This window comes from Muscardinus avellanarius, assembly GCF_963383645.1.
Source record: "Muscardinus avellanarius genome assembly, chromosome: 8".
NCBI classification, from domain to species: Eukaryota; Metazoa; Chordata; class Mammalia; order Rodentia; family Gliridae; genus Muscardinus; species Muscardinus avellanarius.
In genome coordinates this window covers 75920834-75946123 of record NC_137794.1, presented here as the reverse complement: position 1 = coordinate 75946123, position 25290 = coordinate 75920834, and the positions used below count along the sequence as shown (strand labels likewise).

General features: G+C 37.8%; 1 protein-coding gene across 3 annotated transcripts in view; it reads right to left on the bottom strand.

Annotated features, from left to right (window-relative positions):
• HSF2 (heat shock transcription factor 2) overlaps positions 1-24966 on the bottom strand; it is a gene marked incomplete at both ends in the record, with an annotated part of 45774 nt that extends 20808 nt beyond the window's left edge. For 2 of the 3 annotated variants that reach the window (XM_080700331.1, XM_080700332.1), the window contains 7 exons: positions 1674-1761; positions 3838-3899; positions 8056-8131; positions 12189-12313; positions 13302-13429; positions 13547-13655; positions 24860-24952. In XM_080700331.1, coding sequence (XP_080556457.1) covers positions 1674-1761; positions 3838-3899; positions 8056-8131; positions 12189-12313; positions 13302-13429; positions 13547-13655; positions 24860-24952 — 681 coding nt within the window. Of the gene's footprint in view, positions 1-1673; positions 1762-3837; positions 3900-8055; positions 8132-12188; positions 12314-13301; positions 13430-13546; positions 13656-24859 lie in introns of all 3 variants that reach the window. The other variant, XM_080700333.1, reaches the window with a different exon arrangement.
• Positions 24967-25290: the final 324 nt, after the last annotated feature.

The following is a 25290-nucleotide window of genomic DNA, read 5'->3' as shown; positions in this document are numbered from 1 at the left end:
AAGGATCAGGCTGGGATCCAGAGAGAAACACAGCAAGTACTGTGTGCATATGTTTAAATCACTTTGAACTTCACTACGATGTATAATTACAAAAAAAACCCATCCATTTAACATGAGGTTTCACTCCTACAAACAAAACATTTAGGACTCTGCTTGATTATTCAGAAACAAAATTAGATCTTTGTCTCAGAATTGTCTCTTAATAGTTCAATAATAGGCTGAGTGTGATGGTGCACTCATGTAATCCTAGTACTTGGGAGGCTGAGACAGAATGATCGCAGGTTTGTGGCCAGCTTTAGCTACTTAATGAGGCCCTCAGCAACTTACTGAGACCCTGTTTCAAAATAAAGAATAAAAAATAGGGCTGGGGGTGTAGCTCAGAGGTAGAATGCCCCTGGATTCAATCTCCACTATGCAAAAAAGAAAAAAAAAAGTTCAATAATAAATCTGGAGGAATATTCAGAGTCCTAAAATTTGAAAATAAACAAATATAGCTCAGTGGTAGAGTTCTTAACTAACAGAATTAGTCCGGGGTTCAACCCCTAGTAGCTCAAACACACCAACCAACAAAAGTAATAATACTAATATAATATCATCCGCCTGGTGTGGTGGCACACTCATGCAATCCCTGCGCTTGGGAGGCAGAGACAGGAGGATCGTGCAGGTTCAAAGACAGCCTCGCTGGCTTAAGAGACCCTGTTTCCAAATAAAAATATGAAATAGGTCTGGGAGTGTAACCTGGAGGTAGAAGGGTTTCCAGGAACCCCAGCACCACAAAAAAATAAAATAAAATAAAAAAATAAAAATAATAATATAAGATCATAAAAGACATCTAGACCCTCACTGGTAGTGGACTAGCTTTCAACTAGATATAAATTTGACAAATTTATATATGTTTTTGTCAGAAAGTGTGACAAAAACAAAGGTAAACAAAAATGTTTTAAAATCGCTAGAGAAAAAGCAGTCCATTCATAATAGAATTAGAAACAAAATAACCAGAACAAAAATTTACAATCATATTATACTACCATAATTACATTATAATGTTCAAATTGATAAAAACAGTTCATTGCACTGCAATGAACTGTTTTATAAATCTCAAAAGTAACACCAAATTTTAAAAAGGCAATATACACAAAATGATATCATTTATATGAAATTTAAATACATGCAAGAAGTATGAAATATTGTTTCTGAATTGATAAGTATAAAATGGCAAAGAAAATGATTCAAGATAGAAGAGAAACAAACGATAATAGGCAAAAAGACAATTTGTAAATTTGTAATGATTATTTCTTAAAATAATCTAAAGTGAATAATAAAAATGTCATGACTTAGTTTGGCATGCTGTTGCACACCTATAATCCCAGTACTTAGGAGGTTGAGGCAGAGAGGATCACAGGTTCCAGGTTAGCCTCAGCAACTTAGCAAGACTCTATTTCCAAACAAAAAAATATATATATATATAAAATAAAAAAGGGTCAGGGGTGCAGCTTGGAGGTAGAATAAACCTGGATTCAAACACCAGTACCACACACACAAAAAGTCATGACTTAATAAAGCTGGGAAATGAGCATGTGATATTATTATTATTTACTAAACTTCTTTGCATGAAATACCATAATATAGTTTTGTTTGAGACAATAAACACAAAATATACATTAAAAAGTTACTTTGTGATGATGATTATCAGCTGGCTCTTTTACTATGTGCTGAAATAGGTTCTTCTTTTGGGCTCCATTAGTGTTTAGAAGTAGAGGTCTGGAAATTAGAAGAATATTTATGCGATTCCATGAAGCAAAAATACAAGATATTTAAAATGTTTCTAATAACTTCCACACACCCAAACATTTATTGGGGGGGGGGAATCCTAGGGAATGAACCCAGGGGCTTTCTTCTCAGAGCTACAACCTCACCCGTTTATATTTTACTTTGAAATAGGTTCTCACTAAGTTGCTGAGACTGGCCTCCAAACTGTGATCCTTCTGTGTCAGCCTCCCAAGAACTGGAATTACAGGTATGTACCATAGCACCCATAACACATTTTAATAGTGAATAAAAAACTTCCATATATCTTAAGAATAGAAACTGGGGGATAAGAATATGTAGGACTTTTAGTTCTTCACTTTTCTATAATGTTTTGTTATATAACTAAAATAGACTAGCCTCTCCAGATATACTTCATTGCCTACTGAACTACATACAACTCCTTATAATTATACTTACATAATATAAAATAAATAGGTAATAAGAACTAGTGTTAGCCTTCCAGCAAATCTTTCTCTCCTCGCAACTATTCTTTTTGTCAATTATTCTTTTGGTTTAGCTGTAAAAATGGTAGCTAAATTATTTGATACCTGTAAATGTTTTGATACCTGCAAATGGTTAAACTACACATTTAGGCCAGGTATGGTGGTATACACCCATATTCCCAGTACTGAGACAGATGTATTATAGGTTGAAGGCTAGCATATGCTATGTAGCAAGACTTTCTAAATAAAAAATAAAAAGAAATAAATAAAAAAAGAAAAAAAGGCTATATAAAAATACTATGACTAGCCAGGCGTAATGGCACATGCTTGTAATCCCAGTATTTTGGAAGCTGAGGAGGACTGCAGGTTCACAGCCAGCCTCGGCTACTTAGTGAGGCCCTCTACAAATAAAGACTTTTAGGGCTGGTGTAGCTCAGAGATAGAATGTCCTTGGGTTCAATCCCCAATACCACACAAAAAAAGGAGGGACTATGACTGATTAAATATAAGAGAAATCAAAGCATCATTTTTTTTCAACAGATGGCCTCATTTTTAGAATTTCTCTCACTTAGGCCTCCTAATATACCTTTAAACTGCTAATGTGAATTTAAAAAATTTTTAATAGTATGTAAAGTAACTAGGTTATTCTCTTTAAAGGCATCAGAAGAATGACAGCAGAAAGAAATTCTGGTTGAACATCTCTATTCCAAAAATACAAAAATTTGAAACTCTGAGCACCAATATGACGTCATAAATGTAAAATTCCAACCCTGACCTCATATATGGGTCATAGTCAAATTTATGTACAGAACAATTTATCAGCACCAAGGGAAAAAAAATTCTCCCAGCTCCTTTAGTTACTTGATATGTAAGCATTTTTCATGCAAAAAAGTATTAAAAATATTGTGTTTAAATTATCTTCAGACAAGCTGGAAGTGGTGGCACATGCTTATAATCCCAGCATTTGAGAGGTTGAGACAGGAGGATCATGGTTTGCGACCAGCCTCAGCTACTTAGTGAGGCCCTTTGCAATTCAGTGAGACTCTGTTTCAAAATAAAGAATAAAAAAATAGGGATGGGGGTATAGTTCGGAGGTAGAATGCCCCTAGGTTTCATCCCCAATACCACACACAAAAAAATTATCTTTAGGCTATGTGCATATGGTGTGTATGAAATATAAATTTCACATTCAGAGTTGTCTCATGATGCAAATATTACAAAATCTGAAGGAAAAAATCTGAAATCTAAAACACTATGGTCCCAAACATTCCAGGTAAGGGATTCTCAACCTGTAAGACCACTCTTTTGTTTTGAAACAGGGTCATTAGTTGCTGAGAGTCTCACTACTTGCTGAGACTGACCTAGACCCTGAAATCTTCCTGTCTTAGCCTTCCAAGTACTAGGATCACAGGTGTGCACCACTACTCAGCTTGTAAAATCACTCTTAATATGTTTAGAATATAATTTACTGAGGGAAGACTGTTCTTTTGGTGCATTATGAATACACTTAGCAAACACAGACCATTCATGTTAAAAACTAAAATATTTGTCTATGTACAAGTTAAAATGTTTTATAAAAACTTACCTTTTTCGTTTTAAACTCACAAGTTGGTTATTCTGAACCAATGTAACAATAAACTGGACAATCTAAAAGAAAAAGATTGTTCTATCACAGACATGTTATTCATTAGTCCACATTACCAAGCCTTATAAAACTAAATTAAGATGATATATGTCTTCTATTCTAGGTCACATAATTTCTCATATATTAACATTTTAAATTCAGATGCATCTTATAACTAACATATATGTAAAGAAACATACCCGCTTCCAGGCAGTTATTTGAGGACAGTACAAAACTTGACTGGATATAGATTCCAACTTCTTACATAAAGTGCTTTCAAGATTACACTATGATGTATAAGAGTAAACTGGCCATTTTTCATACATTAGTAATATAGAGGCAAAAAGAACTGCTAATTTCCTCAGAAAAGATCATAAAATTTTTAAGAAAATGTTTACTGAGTCTATAAAAATTACTATTAAAACATGCCTGTCAAAGCTTCCTGCAAGAGATACCAATATAATCTTTTGTTTGTTTTGCGGTACTGGAGGTGGAACCCAGGGGCATTCTACCTCCAAATTACACACCCAGCCCTATTTTTTCTTCTTTTATTTTGAAATAGGGTCTCACTGAGTTGCAAAGGGCCTAAATAGCTGAGGCTGTCCACAAACCACGATCCTCCTGTCCCAGCCTCCCAAGTACTGGGATTGCAAGTGTGTGCCACCATGCCCAGTTTTTATTTAATCTTTTATACTTGATTAAATTTACCAAGAATTACTAAACAGATGAGTCATACAATCAAGAATTCATATTTTATAGCAATATTTCTTTTTCCTTCCCTTCCTTTTTTTGTTTTTGTAATACTTGGTAATCAAATTGAGAGGTGTTCTACCACCAAGCTCCATTCCCTAGGCCTTTTTTTTATGTACTGATTTTGAAACAGGATCTAGATTGGTTGCTAAGAGTCTAAGTTGCTGAGGCTATCCTAGAATCTACTATCCTCCTGTTTCTGGCTCCCAGGTACTGTGATTACAGGAATGCACCATAATGCCTGACTATAGCAGTGTTTCTTAAAGTATAATCCATAGCCCAGCAGTATTGGCATAGGAAATTATCAGCTTCAGTACAAAATTGCTGAGACAGTAGAAACAGAGTTGTGGCCAACCTCAGCAATTTAAAGAGACCCTGTTTCACAATAAAAAAAATAGCTCAGAGGTAGAAAGTCCCTAATTTCAATCTCCAGTAATAACAATAACAACAACAACAAAAGAAGCAAGCTTAAAGATATTTGTGGAATGATTCAACTTCAAATTTTTAAAACTCATAATATAAATGTAATAGAAAAATGCTAAGAACATTTGTGGTGAGCCAGGCATGGTGGTGCACACCTGTAATCCTAGTACTTGTGAGGGTGAGACAAGAGAATCGCAGGTTTGGGGCCAGCCTCAGCTACTTATCAGGCCCTTCACAACCTAGCAAGACCCTATTTCAAAATAAAGAATAAAAAACTTGGGCTAGGGGTGTAGCTTGGAGGTAGAATGCCCCTGGGATCCATCACCAGTACCACACACAAAAATAATTAATTAATTAATTAATTAAAATGGGCCGGACATGATACACGCTTGTAATCCCAGAACTTGGGAGGCTAAAACAGGAGCATCACAAGTTCATGGCCAGCCTCAACTACTTAGAAAGACCCTATTTCAGAATACAATAATAGCTGGCATGATGCTGCACACTTGTAATCCCAATACTTGGGAAGCTGAGGTAGGGCTCATGGCCAGCCTAAGCTACTTAGTGAGGCACTTAGTGAGATCCTGTTTCAAAATAAGAAATAAAAAAATAGGACTGGGGTTTCAGCACAAAGGTAGAATGCCCCTGGGTTCCATCCCCAGTACCAAAATAAAATAAAATGGGCTGGGGATATAGCTCAGAAGTATAACCCTAGGTTCAATTCCCCAGTTTCGGAGAAAAGAAATTAGAGTGAAAGAGAACATAAGTCACTGGCTAAATGTATTCCACATCATTATTCTTTTAACACTTCTGTATCATGTAGGGCAGGGCTTTTTCTCTAAAGGAGATATGAGGCATCTAACATTTATTATAGTATCTAACATTTATTATAGCATTTCTGTACTTGACAAGTTCTATAACTGGTATCTCACACATACTACTCTCAATCCAACGTCAAAGATTAAATGATAGAGTTTTAGGAACCAATTCCAGGGGCATAGTAAATATTATTTGTCATGCATTTATATAAAGTTCAATTTACAAAACAGATTCAAACTCAAATTTGAGCAGATATTAGTGTTCATAAATAATTAAAATACAATTTAACTACTTTCCCAACTTAACTTGCTTTTAGAAAAAAAATCTAAAAATTAAGGAATATTATAAATTAATATTTAACCAGAACTTTGCTTTCTGAAAAATATTAAGATTTTTTTCCCAGCAAGTACATTAAAATACGTGTCATTTTAAATCAGATATTCTTTTGGTACTGGGGATTGAACTCAGGGGCTTTCTATCTCCAAGTTGTAACTCCATTACTTTTTAATTTCTTTTAAATTATTTTAACAGTTCTTGAAACTTGCTGAGTCTTACTAGGTTGCTATGTCTGGTCTTGAACTTGTGATCTTCCTGTTTCAGCCTTTGGTTTAAATCAAAATCAGGTTTTCTCTCTTTTTCTTTCTTTCTTTTTTCTTTGTGCTGGGGACATTCTACCTCCAAGCTACTACGTTTTTGCCTCCCCCCCTCCCATTCTAAGGATAGAACCCAGGGGCATTCTACTTCTGAGCTACACCCCCAGCCCTATTCAATTCTTTATTTTCAAACAGGGTCTGAGTTGCAAAGGGCCTCACTAAGTAGCTGAGGCTGTCCTTGTACCATGATCCTCCTGTCTCAGCCTCCCAAATGCTGGGATTACAAGCATGCCCCACCACATCACACTATTTTTTATTTTGAAACAGGGTCTAAGTTGCAGAGGCTGGCCTCAAACCTTTAATTCTCCTGTCTCAGCCTCTCAAGTACTGGGATTACAAGTATGCACTACCACTCCCAGCTCAAATCAGATATTATTAATAGGGCTATACAGCCAGGTGTAGTGGCACATGCTTATGATATCGGTACTTGGGAGGATGAGACAAAAGGATCACAGATTCAAGACCAATGTCATCAACCCGAGGGGGCTGTTTCAAAATAAAAACGTAAAACTGAACTGGGAGTGTAGCTCTTAGGTGTCTGTGGGTTCAACCTTCTGTATCAAAAGAAATAAAAAATAGGGCTATTCCGTATTAGCTGTCAAAAGAAGTTTAAGCAGTACTAAATTAAACCCTCATACTGATTTGCATACTGATTTAAAAGAAAGAAAATAGCTTACCTATTTTCACTACACGCTAAAACTGCTACTGGCCTCTCCTTTAAGCCTGTTCTACTAGACCCAGAATCTTTCAGTCATAAGGCTATTTTTTAGTTCAAGGGCCTTTCTTTTTTGGTGGTACTGGGGTTCCTGGAAAGCCTTCTACCTCCGGGCTACACTCCCAGACCTATTTTTACATTTTTATTTGGAAACAGGGTCTCCTAAGCCAGCGCACGTGGCTGGCTTCGAACCTGCGCGATCCTCCTGTCTCAGGCTCCCAAGCACAGGGATTACAAGTGTGCACCACCACGTCCGGCTGGTGCCCATCTTTAATCCCAGACTTGGGAGGCTGAAACATGAGGATAACAGCTTCTCAAACAGCATGAGAAACTTAGACTCTGCTTCAAAATAAAAATAAAATATTGCTGGGGGTATAGCTCAAAGGTAGAATGCACCCAGGGTTTAATCCCCAGCATCAGAAAACACACAAAAAAAGAATATATAATACTTGGCTTAATCTGATTTCATAGTTTTCCTTGTTTGTGTATCCAATATATAAAAAATTAGAGCCAAGTGTGGTGGCACACACTTGTAATCCCAGTATTTAGAAGGCTGAAATAGGAAGATCACAAGTTCAAGGACAACTTCAGCAAACAGTGAGACTTAACATTAACCTAGAGAGACTCTGTTTCAAAATAAAAATAAAATAGGTCTAGGTGTGTAACTCAGAGGTAGAATGTCCCTAAGTTCAATCTCCAGTGACAGGCAGACACATACACACACACGGATTACTGACTACTCAATGGGAACATTTTGGGGTCATAAACATTACTCATTAAGCAAATGCAGATTGTAGTCACAGGGAAAAAAACTCTTACCTTTCGAATAACTTGTTGCTGCTGTGCATGCTTTGCTCTTAATTCTGACACCTCCTTCCAAAGGGACTCATTCTCACTATTTTTATTATTTATTTAAAAACAAAACAATGAAGATTCAGTAAGAAAACCAAGCCTCAATATCTTTCAATAAGAATAACTGAGAACTACACTTGCTTTTACTATTTATTTTTGAGACCCAAAAACTGGTTCAATTCATAGAAATGGCAACTATCTCAGCACAATCCAGAATCATCCCTTCTGAATTATAATACCTGCTATTCATGGCAATTTATTCACAAAAACCTAAAGATACATACCTATACCCATATAGTAGTAGGAAATTACAACTTCTAATAATCTGGTCCCTTACCTTTTGTTTAATAAGCTAACCTTTAAACCATGGCTACCAAGTACATTTAGAACTAATGAATCACTTTAGGAAACAAAGTGGCATTTACCCAATACTTGATAAGCAGTATGCTAAGCATTTTATGTGTATTATTTACTTAAACTTTGCTAAAAACTGCCAAGAAAGAAATCATGATTTTTATTTTATAGATGAGGATATCGAGATGCACAGAACTGAGGGAACTTGCCAATGCCACACATATAATTCTTTAACTATTAAAGTTGAACTAAAATCTGTCAGGCTCTAAAAAATAGCTTCAGATCTATCTCAAGCCAAAAGTGGTGGTACAAGCCTGTAATTGCAGTATTTGGGCGGCTAAGACAGAAAGAAGGGTTGCAGGTTCTAGGCCAGCCTCAACAATTTAGGGAGACCTTGTTTCAAAATAAATATAAAATCACTATTTTATATCATAGTACACTGTGGGGAGGGGGTTCTACCTCAAGCATATGCAAACAACTAAAATGTTTTGTGGTGGTTTTTTGGGGGGTCTTTTTCATTTTTTGTTTTTTTGCGGTACTGGGAATGGAACCCAAGGGCACTGTTCCTCCAGCGATAGCCCTGGCCCTATTTTTCTTTTAAGTCTTTATTTTTATTTTTATTATTTTTGTGGGGGGGGGGTACTGGGAATGGAACCCAGTGGCATTCTACCTCCAAGCTACATCCCCGGTCCTATTTTTTTAGGCTTTATTTTTTTGAAACAGGGTTTCACCAAGTTGCAAACCACGATTCTTCCATCTCCGCCTCCCAAATGCTGGGATTATAAGCATGCACCACCATGCCTGGCTTCAATATTATACTTTTTAAAAACAGCATATCAGGTTAGGCATAGTAGTGCATGACTGTAATATCAGTACTTGAAAGGCTGACACAGGAGGATCTCATGTTCAAGGACAGCCTCAGGAAATAGTATGATTTTCATCAACCTGCTGAAAAACTGTTTTCAAATAAGAAAAAAATCAGGCTAGGCATGATGGCACATGCTCCTAATCCCAGCATTTGAGAGGCTGAGACAGTATGACTGTGGTTCAAGGACAGTCTCAGCTACTTAGTAAGGCCCTTTGCCACTCAGTGATACTCTGTTTCAAAATAAAAAATAAAAAATTAGTTGGGGTGTAGCTTGGAGGTAGACTGCCCCTAGTTACCATCCCCAGTACTGCAAAAAAAAAAAAAAAAAGAAGGGAAGGGAAGGGAAGGGGAGGGGAGGGGAGGGGAGGGGAGGGGAGGGGAGGGAGGGAGGAAATCGGGCTGGGGATATAGCTTGAGAGCAGAATACCTCTGGGTTCAATCTCCAGTATCACAAAAATAAAAACAGTATATATGAAGACCGAGCATTGTGGTACACACCTATTACCTCAGTACTTGGGAGGGTGAGACAGGAGAATTGCAGGTTCAAAGACAGCTTTAACAATTTAGCAAGACCCCGTTTCAAAATTAAAAAAAAAAAAAAAAAAAAAAAGGCTGAGAGTATAGCTCAAAGGTATAATGCCCCTGGGTTCAATCCCCAGTACAAAAAATAAAAGCCAGGCATGGTGGCTCATTCTTATAATCCTAGTACTTGGAAGGCTGAGAAAGGAGGATCACAGGTTCATGGCCAACCTCAGCAAATTAGTGAGGCCCTCTGCAACTCAGTGAGATCTTGTTTCAAAATAAAATAAAATCAAGTTGGGAGTGGGAGTGTACCTCAGGAGTGCTTCTGGGTTCCATCTCCAGCACCCCCCCACACACACACCCAGCATAATCAGCCAGGTGTGGTGGTATATGCCTAAAATCCCAGTACTTTGGAGGCTGAGACAGAAAAATTGTGGGATCAAGGCTAGCCTCAGCAACTTAGCAAGAACCTGTTTCAATATTTTAAAAAAGGCTGGGGGCATGGCTCAGAGGTAGAAAGCACCCAAGTTGAATCCCCAGTACAAATTACTACTACTACTAATAATAATAATAATTTAAAAAACTCAGCATATCCAATAATGTCAAACAATACTTTCCGTGATAGTAATTTCTTTCATTTCATTTTTTTAAATTGAAACTACTCCATTGTTTTTAAATATTAGAAAAGCTGATGCTAAAATGATATGAAAGATAATCTATTAAATACTTCAGTTTTTTATCTTTTGTTGATCTCCACAAAAGCCGTTTTCCTCAATATATACTATTTTAATACAGCCAATAAATAGATTTATGCAAAGGTATATAAAAATATATTTTCTTTAATACTAACTAAAAAAACGCTATTTTTTTCTGACTCAAATTTAAAGATGCTACTACATGCCTACTAAAGTAAGAGCTGGTTACTTCTTTATGATTTGGGGATCCATTTCCTTAAGGACTAAACTAAGATTCAAGAACTGGGTAAAAGGGCAGCTAGTGGAAACAAGATAAATATAGTAAATGTCCTAAGTAGTTAAATGAAATACACAAAATGGGAAAGCTTAATTAAGTCTTATTCAAAAGAGGAATCAGAGAGCTGCGCATTGTGGTACATGTCTGTAATACCAGTACTAGAGAGGATGATAGCTTGGAGGCCAGCCCCCTTACTAAGCTAATGAGACTCTGTTTCAAAAATTAATAATAATAATAATAATAATAATAATAAAGCTGAAGATGTACTTTGGAGGTACAATGATGCCCCCCTCCCACCTGGCAGGGTTCAATCCCCAGGACAAAAACAAAACAAAATAACTAGTCTCAAGTCCTTGGAAAAATGACTAAAGAGAAATTCCAGCCACTTATTAAAAGTAAAACATATCTAATCTATATAGAAGTTAAAACGGTCGCCAAATTAGGAAAATGCTACCAAGTAATGCAGTATAACAAAACAAAGTATTTTTTTGAAACAAAAAGGCTTGAATTAACATTTTCCTAGGTCTATGTGAAATAATTTATCAATTAGGACAACTCTCTTGTGTCCTTTTCCCCTATTTTTTGTGTCCTATTTTTCCTAAGAAGTAGAGGTAGGCCACATGGAAATTTTAAAAAATAGCCATAAAAGAAAGGATGGGTAATATTTAAGGTTTTTTTGAGTGCCCAAATTTGTGTGTGCCTACAACATAAAAGCTAGCCTAAGTAGAAGTGTATTTACTACAATAAAAATCTACGATTTCATCAGTAATAATTTGGCTTTTGATGTGCCGGACATAGTGATACAAGCCTATAATTCCAATACTTGAAAGGCTAAGATGACAAAATCTCAAGTTCAAGACCAACCTCAGGAATTTTAGCAAGATACTGTTTCAAAATAAAAAGTTAAAAAAGGCTAGGAGCGTAGCATGAAAATAGACTGCCCCTAGATTCAATCCCCAGAAAAACAACAAAAAAAGTTTTGATGTACCTATGTTTATACATTCTTTTGATCACAATATTTAAGACATTATTAAGGTAAAATCCATGGTCACAAATAAAAAGTAAAGGCAAGCCAGGCATAATGATGCATGACTATAATCTCAGTACTCAGGCTAAAATAGGAAGATCGTAGATTCAATACCAACCTCAGTAGCTTAGCAAAACCCTCAGCAACTTAGTGAGACCCTGTTTTAAACTAAAAAGTATAAAAGAGCTGAAGGTGTACCTCAGAGGTAGAATGCCCATGGGTTCAATCCTGAATATCAAAAAAATAAGTAAAGGCAACCAATACTTGTAGAAAAACTTTAAACCTCTGATCTTGGCTTCAATTAACTACTTAAAATACCAGTCAAAGACAGAATTATATTCAAAAGTAATACTTTACCTTTTTAATTCTGAAAGCCTGGACTCAATAGTTTCTTGTTTTATTTGAACCTTCTGCGCACTACTTATAATTTTTGTTAAATCTTCCTGACGTATTTTATTTTCTTCTGGTTTTGAAGATGAAACCTTCCAAAAAGCAAATTTAGAAAATCAAACATATGTGGAACACCCTTATTTGTAATTCAAAGCTTCCCTATTAAGAGGTTATTGCCGCTTATTCAAAAAGTACAATCTGATACCAAAAGTCCAGTATGGAATTCTAGGGAAAGAATATGCTTCACAGTTCACTGGGAGAAAAAGCATAATCACTTCAAATTTTTTTTTTTTTTTTTTTTGAGTGGGGGTTACTTGAGATTGAACCAAGGGGCATTCTACCTCTGAGCTACATTCCCACGCCTATTTTTTATTTTGAAATAGGTCTCGCTAAGGTGCTGATGCTGGCCTCAAAAATGTGATCCTCCTAAGCTCCCAGGGTACTGAAATTACAGGCACGTGCCACCATGACTAGCCCATTTCATATTTTTTTAAGTTTCAATGAGCAGAAATATCTTAGTATATTTTTTTCCCTTCTGCCAAATTCCTGGTAATTCCTTAAGCCTCTTTATTACTACATTCCACATTTAATTAACTTTATGCAGTAATGGCTACATGGCAGGCCATTTTTTCTGTGGCCTACTCCCCATTTATGAATTTAGTAAAAATATATTATTTCAGCAAAAGATATCATTTATTCAAAATTGTAAAACCAAATGCCTACTATATGCCAGAGACTTATTATGGATACTGGATACTTAAGTTCTCCAGGTAGCTAATGTTCTAGAAGCTTACTCCTGTCCAGCCAAGTTAGAAGTCTTCTCTTCATAAGAGATGTCAACATTTTTCAATCAGAATCAATTAAAATGTTTTAAACATTCTCCTTCCCTCTAAAAGTGTTTGAGCCCTCAGTATAACTGGGCATAGGGGAAGAAGGTAGGGGGTAGGATAATTTTGTAAGGTTCATCCATCTAATTTTTCCCAAGCAAGGAACACTTGTTTATTTCTATACATTCTTAATTTCAATAGATGAAATAAAACTCTTGGCCAATCATACTAACTGATGCTAACAACAGCTCACCTTCCTTTTAATGTTCTCCAACAAGTCATCCTGGCCTTGTTTGAAGTAAGGATGCTGAAATTCAACAGGGCCATCTCTTTCCTGTTTTACAATTCCAGAGTCGATGTGTACTACTTTACGGAAACCATCTGAAAAATATTCAGAATTCATACAACTAAAATTAAAATTCAAAAAGGAATGATGCTTGTATAGAAAGCTGTAATCAAGAGATTAAAAACTACAAATTAAACGCTATTCATACTCACACATATTCAGCTGCCTCACAAAGCTTGCCATGTTATTGTGCTTAAAGTATTTGGGAAGAATTTCTTTTGCAAATCTTTGTTCGTCCAAGACCAGAAAACTTTGGCCATTCTGAAAAAAAAAAAAAAAAAAAACTAATTAGTCACGGTTCTCTGACATAGTCTCTATCTATCCTGGGCAGTTATTCTATATGATACCTTTAAATGAACATTCTATTCCTAATAATGACCAAAAGAACCCCACACTGGAATTGATTGTCAAATTGCTATTAAGCTTTTTGATGTCAGCCTCAATCCAGAAGCTACATCATACTCAGTGAAATACTAGACAAATTTCCATTAAATAAGAGAACAGATACTATTCATCCAGCACAATTCCTTAACATTATTTTAATACTAACGCAATTTGTCAAAGTGAGTAATTTTTAGGTAGGAATGGTGGTCTGTAATCCCAGTACATGGGAGGCTGAGACAGAAGGATCACAGGTTTGAGGCCAGCCTGGCCAACTTAACAAGACTCTGTTTCAATTTTAAAAAAATAAAAATAAAAACGAGGGAGGTGTAGCTCAGAGATAGAATGTCCCTGGATTCAATTCCCAGAACCAAGAAAAATATTTAAAACAATCAGCATTTTATCATTACTTGTAATAAAATCTGCATCTTAGTACAATCAATTTAAAAACTACACAGAAATTTATTAAAATATGATTACTAGGTTTGTATTAAAAAAAAATCACAGCTGAAACCAGGCATGGTAGCACATGTCTACAATCCTAGTAGTACAGATGCTATCAGCAATTTAACAAGACCCCTGACTTAAAATGAAAAATAAAACAGGGATGGAAGCATAGCTTAGATGTAGAATCCCCGGGAACAAAAACAAAAAAACAAAAAAACAGTGTAACCCCAGTACTTGGAAGGCTGAAACAATAGGATCACAGGTTTGAGGCCAATCTCATCTATTTAGGGAAACCCTAAGCAACCTAATGAGACCCTGTTTCAAAAATAAAGTGTTGGTATGGTGATGGATGCTTGTAATGCCCACACTTGGGAGGCAGAGACAGGAGGATCGTGCAGGTTCGAAGTCAGCCTTGCTGGCTTAAAAGACCCTGTTTCCAAATAAAAGATATAAAAATGGGTCTGGGAGTGTAGCCTGGAGGTAGAATGGTTTCCAGGAACCCCAGTACCACCAAAACAAACAAACAAAAAAAAGTGTTGGGTAAATAACACAGAGGCAGAACGCCCCTGAGTTCAATCCCAACACCAAAAAACAAAAACAAAAACCCTACAGTGAGATAATACGTACCACTTCATAACCTTTAAGATAGCTATTAGCAAAATAACAGAAAATGGGTGTTGGTAAAGATTTAAAGAGATTTGAACCTTTCTGAATTGCTGGTGGGAGGAAAATAAATGTAGCTGGCTGTGAAAAAACAATATGGAAGTTCCTCAAAAAATAACACAAAATCACCATATAATCCAGCAATTTCTATCCTAAATATATACTTTTTTAATTACAAAAGGCAGTTTTTGAGCCGGGCGTGGTGACACACGTTTGTAATCCCAGCATTCAGGAGGCTAAGACCGGAGGATCCCGGTTCACAGACAGCCTCAGCTGCTTAGTGAGGCCCTTTGCAACTCAGTGAGACCTGGTTTCAAAATAAAGAACAAAAAATAGGGCAGGGGGTGTAGCTCAGAGGTAGAATGCCCATGGGTTCCATCCCCAGACCCTCAAAAAATAAAAATAAAAATTTAATTTAATTTAAAAAATTAAAAAAGCATTTTTTGAACAAATACTTGTAAAACAACCCAACTGGCCATCAAGAGATGAACAGACAAGCAAAATGTGGCAAATAAAGAAAAAAAAATTCAGCTGGACATAATGGTGCAAACCTGTAAGCCTAATAATTTAGGAAATTTGAAAAAGGAGGATTTCATCAGGTTCAAGAACACCTCAGGAAGCTGGGCGTGGTGTCGCAGGCTTGTAATCCCCTTGCTTGGGAGGCAGAGACCAAAGCCAGCCTTGCTGGCTTAAGAGACCCTGTTTCCAAATAAAAAAATACAAAGTCTGGGAGTGTAGCCCAAGAAGGGTTCCACCCAGTTCCACAAAAAAAAAAAAAAAAAAAAAACCCTCAGGAATCTAGCAAGCTCTGTTTCAAAATAAAAGGGGGTGGAGGTATAACTATGAGGTAGAATGCCTCTCAGCTTAATTCCTATATAATCCCAGGATACAGGAGGCTGAGCCCCTGCCTATTAGGCCCCAGATATCATAATATTATGTAAGGCCACACAATTCTCAGAATTCTCAACCTCAGAAACAAGAAAGAAAATGCTAAATTGATATCCTTATCTTTTCTTCTTCAGACTAAAACTACAAATGGAATCAGGTAAAAAAAAGATAAGCAAGTAATAGGGGATAGCTTTTTCTAATGACCTCTACACTATACTAGGGAATAATATATATTCCTGTCTGGGAGTGGTAAACACTGCTACAAGAATTTTAACACAATAAGTATGTCAGAAAACAAAGTATAAATATTCTCATAAGTGCTGACCATAAGGTAGGCAGTTTTTTTATATTATTATTATTATTATTATTATTATTATTATATAATCCAGCAATTCCACTCCTAGTTATTTACCCAAGAGAATTAAAAGTTTACAGTCATAAAAAGCCTTTGTGGAAATTCTGATGCCTATTTTATTTGTAATCACCAAAATTTGGAAATGCCCCTGAAGTGGTAAACAGACAACCTGTAGTATATGTAAACAATGGAATACTATTCAACAACAAAACAGATTACTAATACACGCAACAACGTGAATGAATCCCAAATGAATTATGTTACAAATCCAGATTCAAAAGGCTACATGGCACATAAGTCCATCTACATGACATACTAGTAGAAAGGTAAAACCCTAAAATGGTTAGTAAACATAAAAAGTAGTATGGTGCCACAAGCTTGTAATCCCAGTACTCGGGAGGCTGAGACAGAAGGATCACAGGTTTGAGGACAACTTCAGCAAGTAGTGAGATGCTCACCAACCTAGTGAGGCCCTGTTTCAAAATAAAAATAAAATAGAAATGGGGGTGTAGTTTTGAGGTAGAATACCCCTAAATTCAATCCCCAGTGTTAAAAAGTTAAAATAAAAAATAAACATAAAGATTTTACAACTTAGTAATCAGAGAAAAAAATTAAAATCTCACTGAGTAGCCAAGTATGGTGGTATAACCTGTAATCCAAGTACTTGGATGGATAAGACAAGAGTATCACAGGTTCAAAGCCAACCTCAGCATAATTTAGTGAGACCCTGTTTCAAAATAAAAATGAAATAGGGCTGGGGTTGTGGCTCAGAGGTGGAAGGCCCCTGGGTTCAAACTCCAGCACCAAAACAAACAAACAAAATAAAACAGCAATCCTAGAAGTTTTGAGGCAGAGACAAAATGATTACAGGTTTGCAGTCAGCCTTATCAACTTAGTGAGGCCCTTAGCAACTTAATGAGATCCTGTTTCAAAATAAATCTAAAATAGAGCAGGGGTGTATAGCTCAGAGGTAGAATGACTCTGAATTAAAACCCCAATAAAAATAAATAAAACCACATAAAAATAAATGAAACAATTTCAAAAATACAGATCAGTATCTCTTACCCAAAATGCTTGGGGCCATAACTGTTTTAGATTTCTTCTGATTTTGATGTATTTGTATAATATTCTGAGGTATTTGCATATCAAATGAGCAACCCAATTTCAAAAATCCATGTTTCAGATATAGAGCATTAATACCAATGATTGGCCACTTTTAGTCTCAAATTTAAACAGTAACCCTAACCACCTTTCTCCCAATCATCTCCTCTCAGCAAATAGATTCATCACGTTACTCAAACCAAATCTGAGTTGTACTTAATTTTTCTTTCCCCCTTCAAACTACAGCCCACTTGCCAGCAAGCCATGAGGCTCTGCCTTCAAAGTAGGTATCAAATCTGACTACTGCTCAATACTTCTACTGTAACTAGCCTCATTTCAGTCACCACTATTTTCATTACCATACTGGAAAACTGTGGTATTCTAACTCGTTCCCTCACATACAATATCCCTACTATACCCCTAAGACCCTACACCACCTACTTCTGCCCACCACCCTGACCTCACTCTCCCATTGTCTAAAGACGAACCAATTTCAAGGTTTTGCTTACTTCCTTAACAAGCCATATGCAAGAACTTTACTTCTGTCATTCCCTTTTGTCAGGACTATGCTTAAAAGTTACCTCTTCTGAAAGGCTTTCCTCCTTACCCTTCCCCAAATCCATAAATTCCAGTTTACATACCAATCATCAATTTATGGCTCCAAATTCATTCTTTATAAAGGTTCCGTAAATATCTTTTCTTTTTCTAACTGCCAGTGTTAAGCTTTGTCAGTAGAAGATACTAGAGAGATAATACAAGGGGTTCTCCTTCCCAGTACCAGTGTCCTTGGCAGGCTCCTGCAGGGCAAACAGGTTCTTTAGCACTTAGCTCTTATGAGGCATGGTGATTAAAACACCCAAAGGATAGCAACTTACCCTGTCACACTCCCTCTTACTCCCGGGAGGTTTCAAAACCAAGTGTTTATAGCAACATATTTCCCTATGAACAACTTTCCAGAGTACACTTAGGCAGAGGTAAAAATTTTTCTTAAAAGGAACAAATGGTAAATACTTTAGGATTGTTGATCATGAACTCTGACTCTATCTTTGTAGCAAGAAAGCAGCAATAGGTAAATAGATTGGGAAGGACTGTTTCAATTAAATTTTATTCATAAAACAGATGAATGGCCTATAGGCTACTGCTTATCAGCCCTTGCCCTAGAGTTTTGAAAGATCAATTTCCAGTCAGTTCTGCTAGTGCAGCACATCTCTGACATTTAGTGAGACACAGCCAAATTTTCACGAAAAAGGTCAGATCTCAGCTTGGGGGAAAGAGTTCTTACTTGGGTACTCTATTTTGTCCCTATCAATAGTAACTGCTCCTTCCAACTATCCCTATATTCTTTGTGTATGTGTAGTAATGAAGATTGAACCCAGAGGCATTCTACCTCCAAGCTATACCCACAGTCCTTTTTTTTTTTTCCCCCAACTATTCCTATATTCTTTGTGTATGTATAGTACTGAAGATGGAACCCAGAGGCATTCTACCTCCAAGCTATACCCATAGTCCTTTTTTTTTTTTTTTTTTTTTGAAACAAGTGTCTGGATAAGTTGCTGAGGGCCTCACTAAGAATGCTGAGGCTAGCTGTAGGTGGTGGTGCACACCTGAATTCCCAGTACTTGGAAAGCTGAGACAGGAGGATCTCAGCTCTGCAGTCACCCTCAGTTACTTAATGAGGCCCTCCCCAACTTAAAGGTATCCTATTTCAAAATAAAGGACAAAAAAAAAAAAAAAAAAAAAAAAAAAACCAGGGCTTGGGGTGTAGCTCAGAGTTAGAAGGGATTCAATCCCCAGTACCAGAAAAAAAAAAAAAAAAAAAATGCTAAGGCTGTCCTCAAACCCAAGATCCTCCTATCTCAGCCTCCTAAACACTAGTTTTAAAGGCATGTGCCACTGCACCAGGCTTATTCCTATATTCATTAGTTTTTTTTACTCTAATTTCCCTGATTATGTGTTCTGTCTTCTGATTGGACCTTAACTGAAATACTGTTTACCCTGTTTTGTTTTTTTCTTTCTTTATGGTACTTATCACTACTAGGAATTATTTGTGCTAGCTTGCTTGCTTTTTATCATTACCTTTCCTTAGAATGTAAGCTCCATGAAGGTAAGAACTTCGGTTCTTACTGAATCAATTTCCAATATATAGCACACTGATCTTACAGTTCTACAACAAATAGTTTTTATTAACTTACTAAATAAATCATTGGTCAAATGGACTATGTTATCTGTAGAATGTCAAATTGCAGATAATACAAAGATGGCCGTCTCTTGCTTGTCTACTCTTTTTCACATAGCCCCTGCCTGCCCCCACCTTCACTTTCATTTCATTCTATGTCTCTGCTTATGGTATACCTTCAGTCTCCAGTTTCAGTAAATAAAAGTAAACAGTTATTATTGCCTAAATTAAAACTTTTGGGATCCTTAGGGTTGAAAACTCAAATGTTCTTACCAATAATCTAATACTCTAGTCCCATCGCTTGAAAAAAATTGTTCAGAATAGAAATTTTTAACTCTATAAGGTAATATTTACTGATCAGACTTCTGAGTCTTTTTTTTTTTTTTTTGCAGTACTGGGGATTGAATGCACAAAAAGTTAGAACAAATGAGTATAAAGTTTTTAGTGGAAATCACTGTCTTCGAAGCAATCTTGAAACAAAGATAAAAATATTGACCAAATAATGACTTCCCAGTTATTTTCCTTCTCATGTACTGCTTTGTTTCAATGTGCACTAATTATCAATTTGCATTAACAGTAAAAAGTATTGCATTAATTTGCATTAATAGTAAAAGCTATTCTTCACTATCAATAGCATTTTAGCTCTATAACCTCTTGTCTCTGTATATCAAATTTCCACAGTTGCTTCCAAGGAAAACATGTGCTGTCTCTTTAGGATCACATATGTTACACTTAAAACATACTTTAGGTTTATCTGAAAGTACTACCTCTGTCCTGGACTGTGGAAATAAGGTTATTTAGCAGAGCCAAGAATAGCTATATAATATGTTAAAATAAAAACAAAAAGAAAAAGGAAACTTCATTTTAGGGTAGAATAAAAGAAGAACTAAAGACATTACTTAAAGACATTCTGGACCTAAGAACTATTATTTTGAGTCAACACATTCAATGTAATTTTTATCATTCAGTATTACATTTCTATATCTGATAAGAATGAGGATATTATTTCATTTCTCAATTTTGTCATATTCCAAATTTCAAGGAAAACTAAAGTTATAGAAGTATTTAGGACTACTAATCCAGACTTTCCAAAATGTAGCTGGTAAAAGTTTTCTGCCCGTGCCTAACAATCATGCTAGAGGAGTAAATTATTTTCTACCAGTGGGAGAAAAAAAATGCTTACAAGTTTGCCTAGTTCCCAAAACATCTGCTTCTTCTAAAACTTCTTAATATGATTTTCATTCAGATAGTACAAATGCTAAACTATTTCAACAGACATTCGGTACAAGTATGAAGAAAGAGAAACAACCATAAACATTAACTTTTAAAAGAATAACTTCAGAAGCTGGGCAAGGGGGCACACGTCTATTATCCTACTACTTGGGAGAATGAGACAGGAGGATGGCAGATTCAAATCCAGCCTCAGTAACTTAGTGAGAGCCTATTTACTGTGTGTGTGTTACTGAGGATGGAACCCAGGAGCTTCCTACCTCTGAGCTACACCCCCAACCCTATTTTTTATTCTTTATTTTGAAAGAGGGTCTCACTGAGTTGCAAATGTCTTCACTACGTAGCTGAGCCTGTCCTCAAACCACAATCCTCCTGTCTCAGCCTCCCAAATGCTGGGATTACAAGTGTGTGCCACCATGCCCAGCTAGCAAGACCCTATTTCTGAGTTTAAAAAAAAAAATTGGTTTGGGGGTATAGCTTAGAAGTAGAATGTCCCTGGGTTCAATCTCCAGCCAAAAAAAAAAAAGAGGAGGAGGAGGAAGAAGAGAAGGGAGGAGGAGGAGGAGGAGGAGGAGGAGGAGGAGAAAAAAAGAAAAGGTAACTTAAGTTTTTTCATTTAACATCTCATTGTTTGTTTAAAATTTTACCTTAGCCGGGTGTGGTGATGCACACTTGTAATCCCTGCACTTGGGAGGCTGAGACAAGAGGATTGCACAGTTTCAAAGCCAGCCTCAGCTACTTAGGCTCTCAGCAACTTAGTGAGACCCTGTTTCAAAATAAAATATGAAATAGGTCTGGGAATATAGCCCAGAGGTAGAAAGCCTCTGGGTTCCACCCCCAGTACCACCACCAAAAAAAAAAAAAAGAAACATTACCTTTCTGTATTAGAAAAATCTATGGGAGAACAATGCATTTGTGCTAAGCAACTAGGTTTAGCCTTAACCAACATTTACCCAGAATTGTCTGCTGACTTGTAGAGGACAATATTTTGGTATAAAATGGAATATGGTGCCAGCCAGCCTGTGCAGCCTATGTAATAAATTTAGTGCAGTTAGTGTAAGACTGATATTGGAGTGAAGAAATCCATGTAGGGATCTCATTTCTAATCATGACTAGCTGTATCATTATGGGTTAAGTATCTAAACTGTCCAAACAAGGAATCTTTGACTATAGTAGAAGCTAAATTATATCATTTCTAGGATTTTTTTTTTTTTTCAAGTACTGGGGATTGAGCCCTGGGCTGGGGCATTCTACCTCCAAGCTACAACCCTAGCCCTATTTTTTATTCTTTATTTTGAAAGAGGATCATTAAAAGTTGCTGAGGCCTCCCTAAATAGCTGAGGCTGGCCATGAACCTGCACTCCTCCTGTCTCAGCTTCACAAGTACTGAGATTAAGAACATGAACTACCACACCTGGCTCTCTAAGATTCTTTTTTTTGTGTGCATATGTGGTACTGGGGACTGAACATGGGCATTATCCTACAAGGTATATTCCCAATCCCTTTATTTTTATTTATTTTTTGTCTGTTTGTTTGGAAACAAGATCTTGCAAGGTTGCTCATAGTCTAAATTACTGAGGCTGATCTCAGACCTTCAGCCTCTCAAGGATTACAGGTAATATACAGCCATGCCTAAGATTGTGTGTGTGTGTGTGGGGGGGGGTGTTACTGGGGATTGAACCCAGGGTCATTATACCTCTGAGCTATATTCCTAGTTCTATTTTATTCTTTATTTTGAAACAGGGTCAAACCTGAGATCTTCCTGTCTCATCCTCCCAAGTACGGGGATTACAGGTGTGCACCACCACACTTGGCTTTAAGATTCTTTTTAAAAATATAATTCTATGCCGGGGGGGGGGGGGTGGTGGTGGCGCACACTTGTAATCCCTGAACTTGGGAGGCAGAGACAGGAGGATCACGCTGGTTTGAAGCCAGCCTCCCTGGCTTAAGAGACCCTGTTTCCAAATAAAAATGTAAAATAGGTCTGGGAGTGTAACCTGGAAGGGTTTCCAGGAACCCCACTACCACCAAAAAAAAGTATAATTTTAGTCAGGCATGGTGGCACAAGCCTGTAAAACAAGTACTTGGGAGGCTGAGAAAGGAGGATTTCAGGTTCAAGGATGGCCTGAGCAAGCAATGATACTTTCATCAACCTAGTTAGATCCTGTTTCAAAAATAAATATCATTGAGGTGTAGCTCACAGGTAGAATGTCCCTAGTTCAGTCCCCAGAACCAGACACACACAAAAATGTAGTTCTGTCATTCCCACTACTCTCATTAAGTTTTACTGGAATTTCACTGATTAATCAAACATTTATTAAGTATCTATTATGTCTCTGGCACAGTGACCTGAGTTTATATCTGATTATCTTATTGGCATATTAGAAAATGAATAGAAACATAAGGTTAATAATTGGACTAACAAAAATTGCTAGGTAGCTTATTTGGCTTAGAAGTAATATAATTAAGCATTTCTGGATTAGTATGCAGCTCTCTAAGAGATTTGATACTGTCCAGAAAATAGTATTATTAAAATATCCTGGCCATTAAAAAATTGACTAACCCTGCCCCTGACATACTACCCTTTTACAAAAAACAATTACCAATATATTTAGGTGCCATTTCAAATCAGTACAAACAAGGCTTTCCCAAGCCAAAAAGATATGATAAAGTCAGCTTGGGTGGGGAAGAGTACTTCAGACCAATCTCTAACATGAATACAGCTGAGTAACAGTCTGTGCTGACCCATCCTTGTCAACTTTAAATCCTTCTGACTGATGAAAAGCATGAGACATCTGTTTATTTTAAGTACATGCTAGAGGCTGGCTTTCTTATTTTTATCTTTCATTTACAACTAACTGTACAGAAGTTATCAAATGATTAATACACACACACGGGAGGGGGGGCTAAAAAGCTGACAATACTGACCACAAGTATTTTTTAAAAATGAACAAATGAGCCGGGCTTGGTGGCACAAGCCTGTAATCCCAGTATTTGGAAGGCTAAGACAAGAGTATCAAAGGTTCTAGGACAGGCTCAGCAAATAGTGAGACTCTCACCAACCTAGCAAGACTGTTTCCAAATAAAAATAAAAAATTAGGGGTGGGGTTTTTTATTTTTATTGGGGGTATAGCTCTGAGGCAGAATGCCCCTGAGTTCAATTCCCAGCATCAAAAAGAAAAGAAAAAATGGCACTAATACAAGGCAAAATAAAAGGTTACAGAAGTCAAAATTTCTCTCTCCCTGTTGAAAGTAATTAAAAATAGAAAATTATCATAAAAGAAACATAAAAGGAAAGAATGGTGGTAATATTTACTTAGCACCTAACAGGTGCCAGGCATTATGCTGGTAGTTTTCACTTAATTCTCTCAAGAACTCTACAAATGAAAATGCCCCCAAACAGGTGATCATCTACCACTAGAGAAACCCAATCCCCTTCATAAAATGATTCCAGGAGTCTACGAGTGTACATTAAAGCAAAGATACTCTAGTTGTCAATAATGGTTTAGACTAGACTCTTTGTATTTGGAACCAGAAGGGGTCCTGAAGGCAACCCATCAATCTTACGGACAGTGAAACTTAGACAAAAGGTTAGATAGGGTCATCCTTGCTTAGAAGAACAAATAATCGCGGCAGCCATAGCCCACTCTGAACGGTGTATGAAATTTGGTGATTCATTTTTAATTCCTCACGGTTTCCGGACACGGTCTATTAACACTATTAGTATAATCATAAAAAGACAAGTTACACAGACGGCCTCGTCTCCGAATAATAATTTGCCCTTTCCTATGTTGTTTTTATTTATTATTATTTTTTAATAGCTGGTAAGCAGTCACATCTACACTCTCGGAGGCGGCTGGCTGCTCTCCTCATAAAAGCTCCGCGAGGCCCGGCGAGGGCGTGTGCGCAGAATCGGGTCTCCAAGGTAAAGGTTTCCTGAGATAAAGCCGCGCGCGGCGAGGCGGCCCCCGGGGATCCCGCCGCGGGCGGGCGGAGGATGAGTGTGCAAGTCGACGGCGCCCGAGCCCGGCCGACCCGCGCACCGTTACGGCCGCCCCTCCCCCGCCCGGGCCGAGCCGAGCCGGGCGCGCCGAGCGGCCCCCGCGCCGACCGCAGCGGCCCCGCAGGCCGCGTGCCCAGGCCGCGCCGCAGGCCGCGAGCGACGAGCCCGCGGGAGGGCGCGGGAGGCGGTTGGGCTCGGAGGCCGCGCTGCCGCGCCCGTACCTGGCTCCAGGTGATGAACTCGTTGGTGTGGGTTTCCTCCACAAGCGTCCATAGCTTGCTGAGGAAAGCCGGCACGTTCGAACTCTGCTTCATTGTTACGAGGCGCAGGGATTCCGAATTCTACACCCGAACGCGGTGGCGGCGGCGGCGACGGCGGCGGCGGCGGCAGCTGCTCCGAGAACGCCCACCACGCAGGCGCAGCGGCTCTCGGGCCCCGCCCCCTCCTCGGCCCCGCCGGGCGCGCAGCTTGGACTGGGGGCCCCGCGACCGCGCGTGACCGACAAGTCTCGGAGCTCCGCCCACGCGCGCTAAGCCCTCGCCCGGTCCTCTTTCCGGCCAATCCCAGGCGTCGACCGCACCACCGAGAAAGGCGATTGGATGCTGCTGTAGTGGAGGGGCGGGAGCTGGAAGAGGCGCTGCCTTCTCATTCG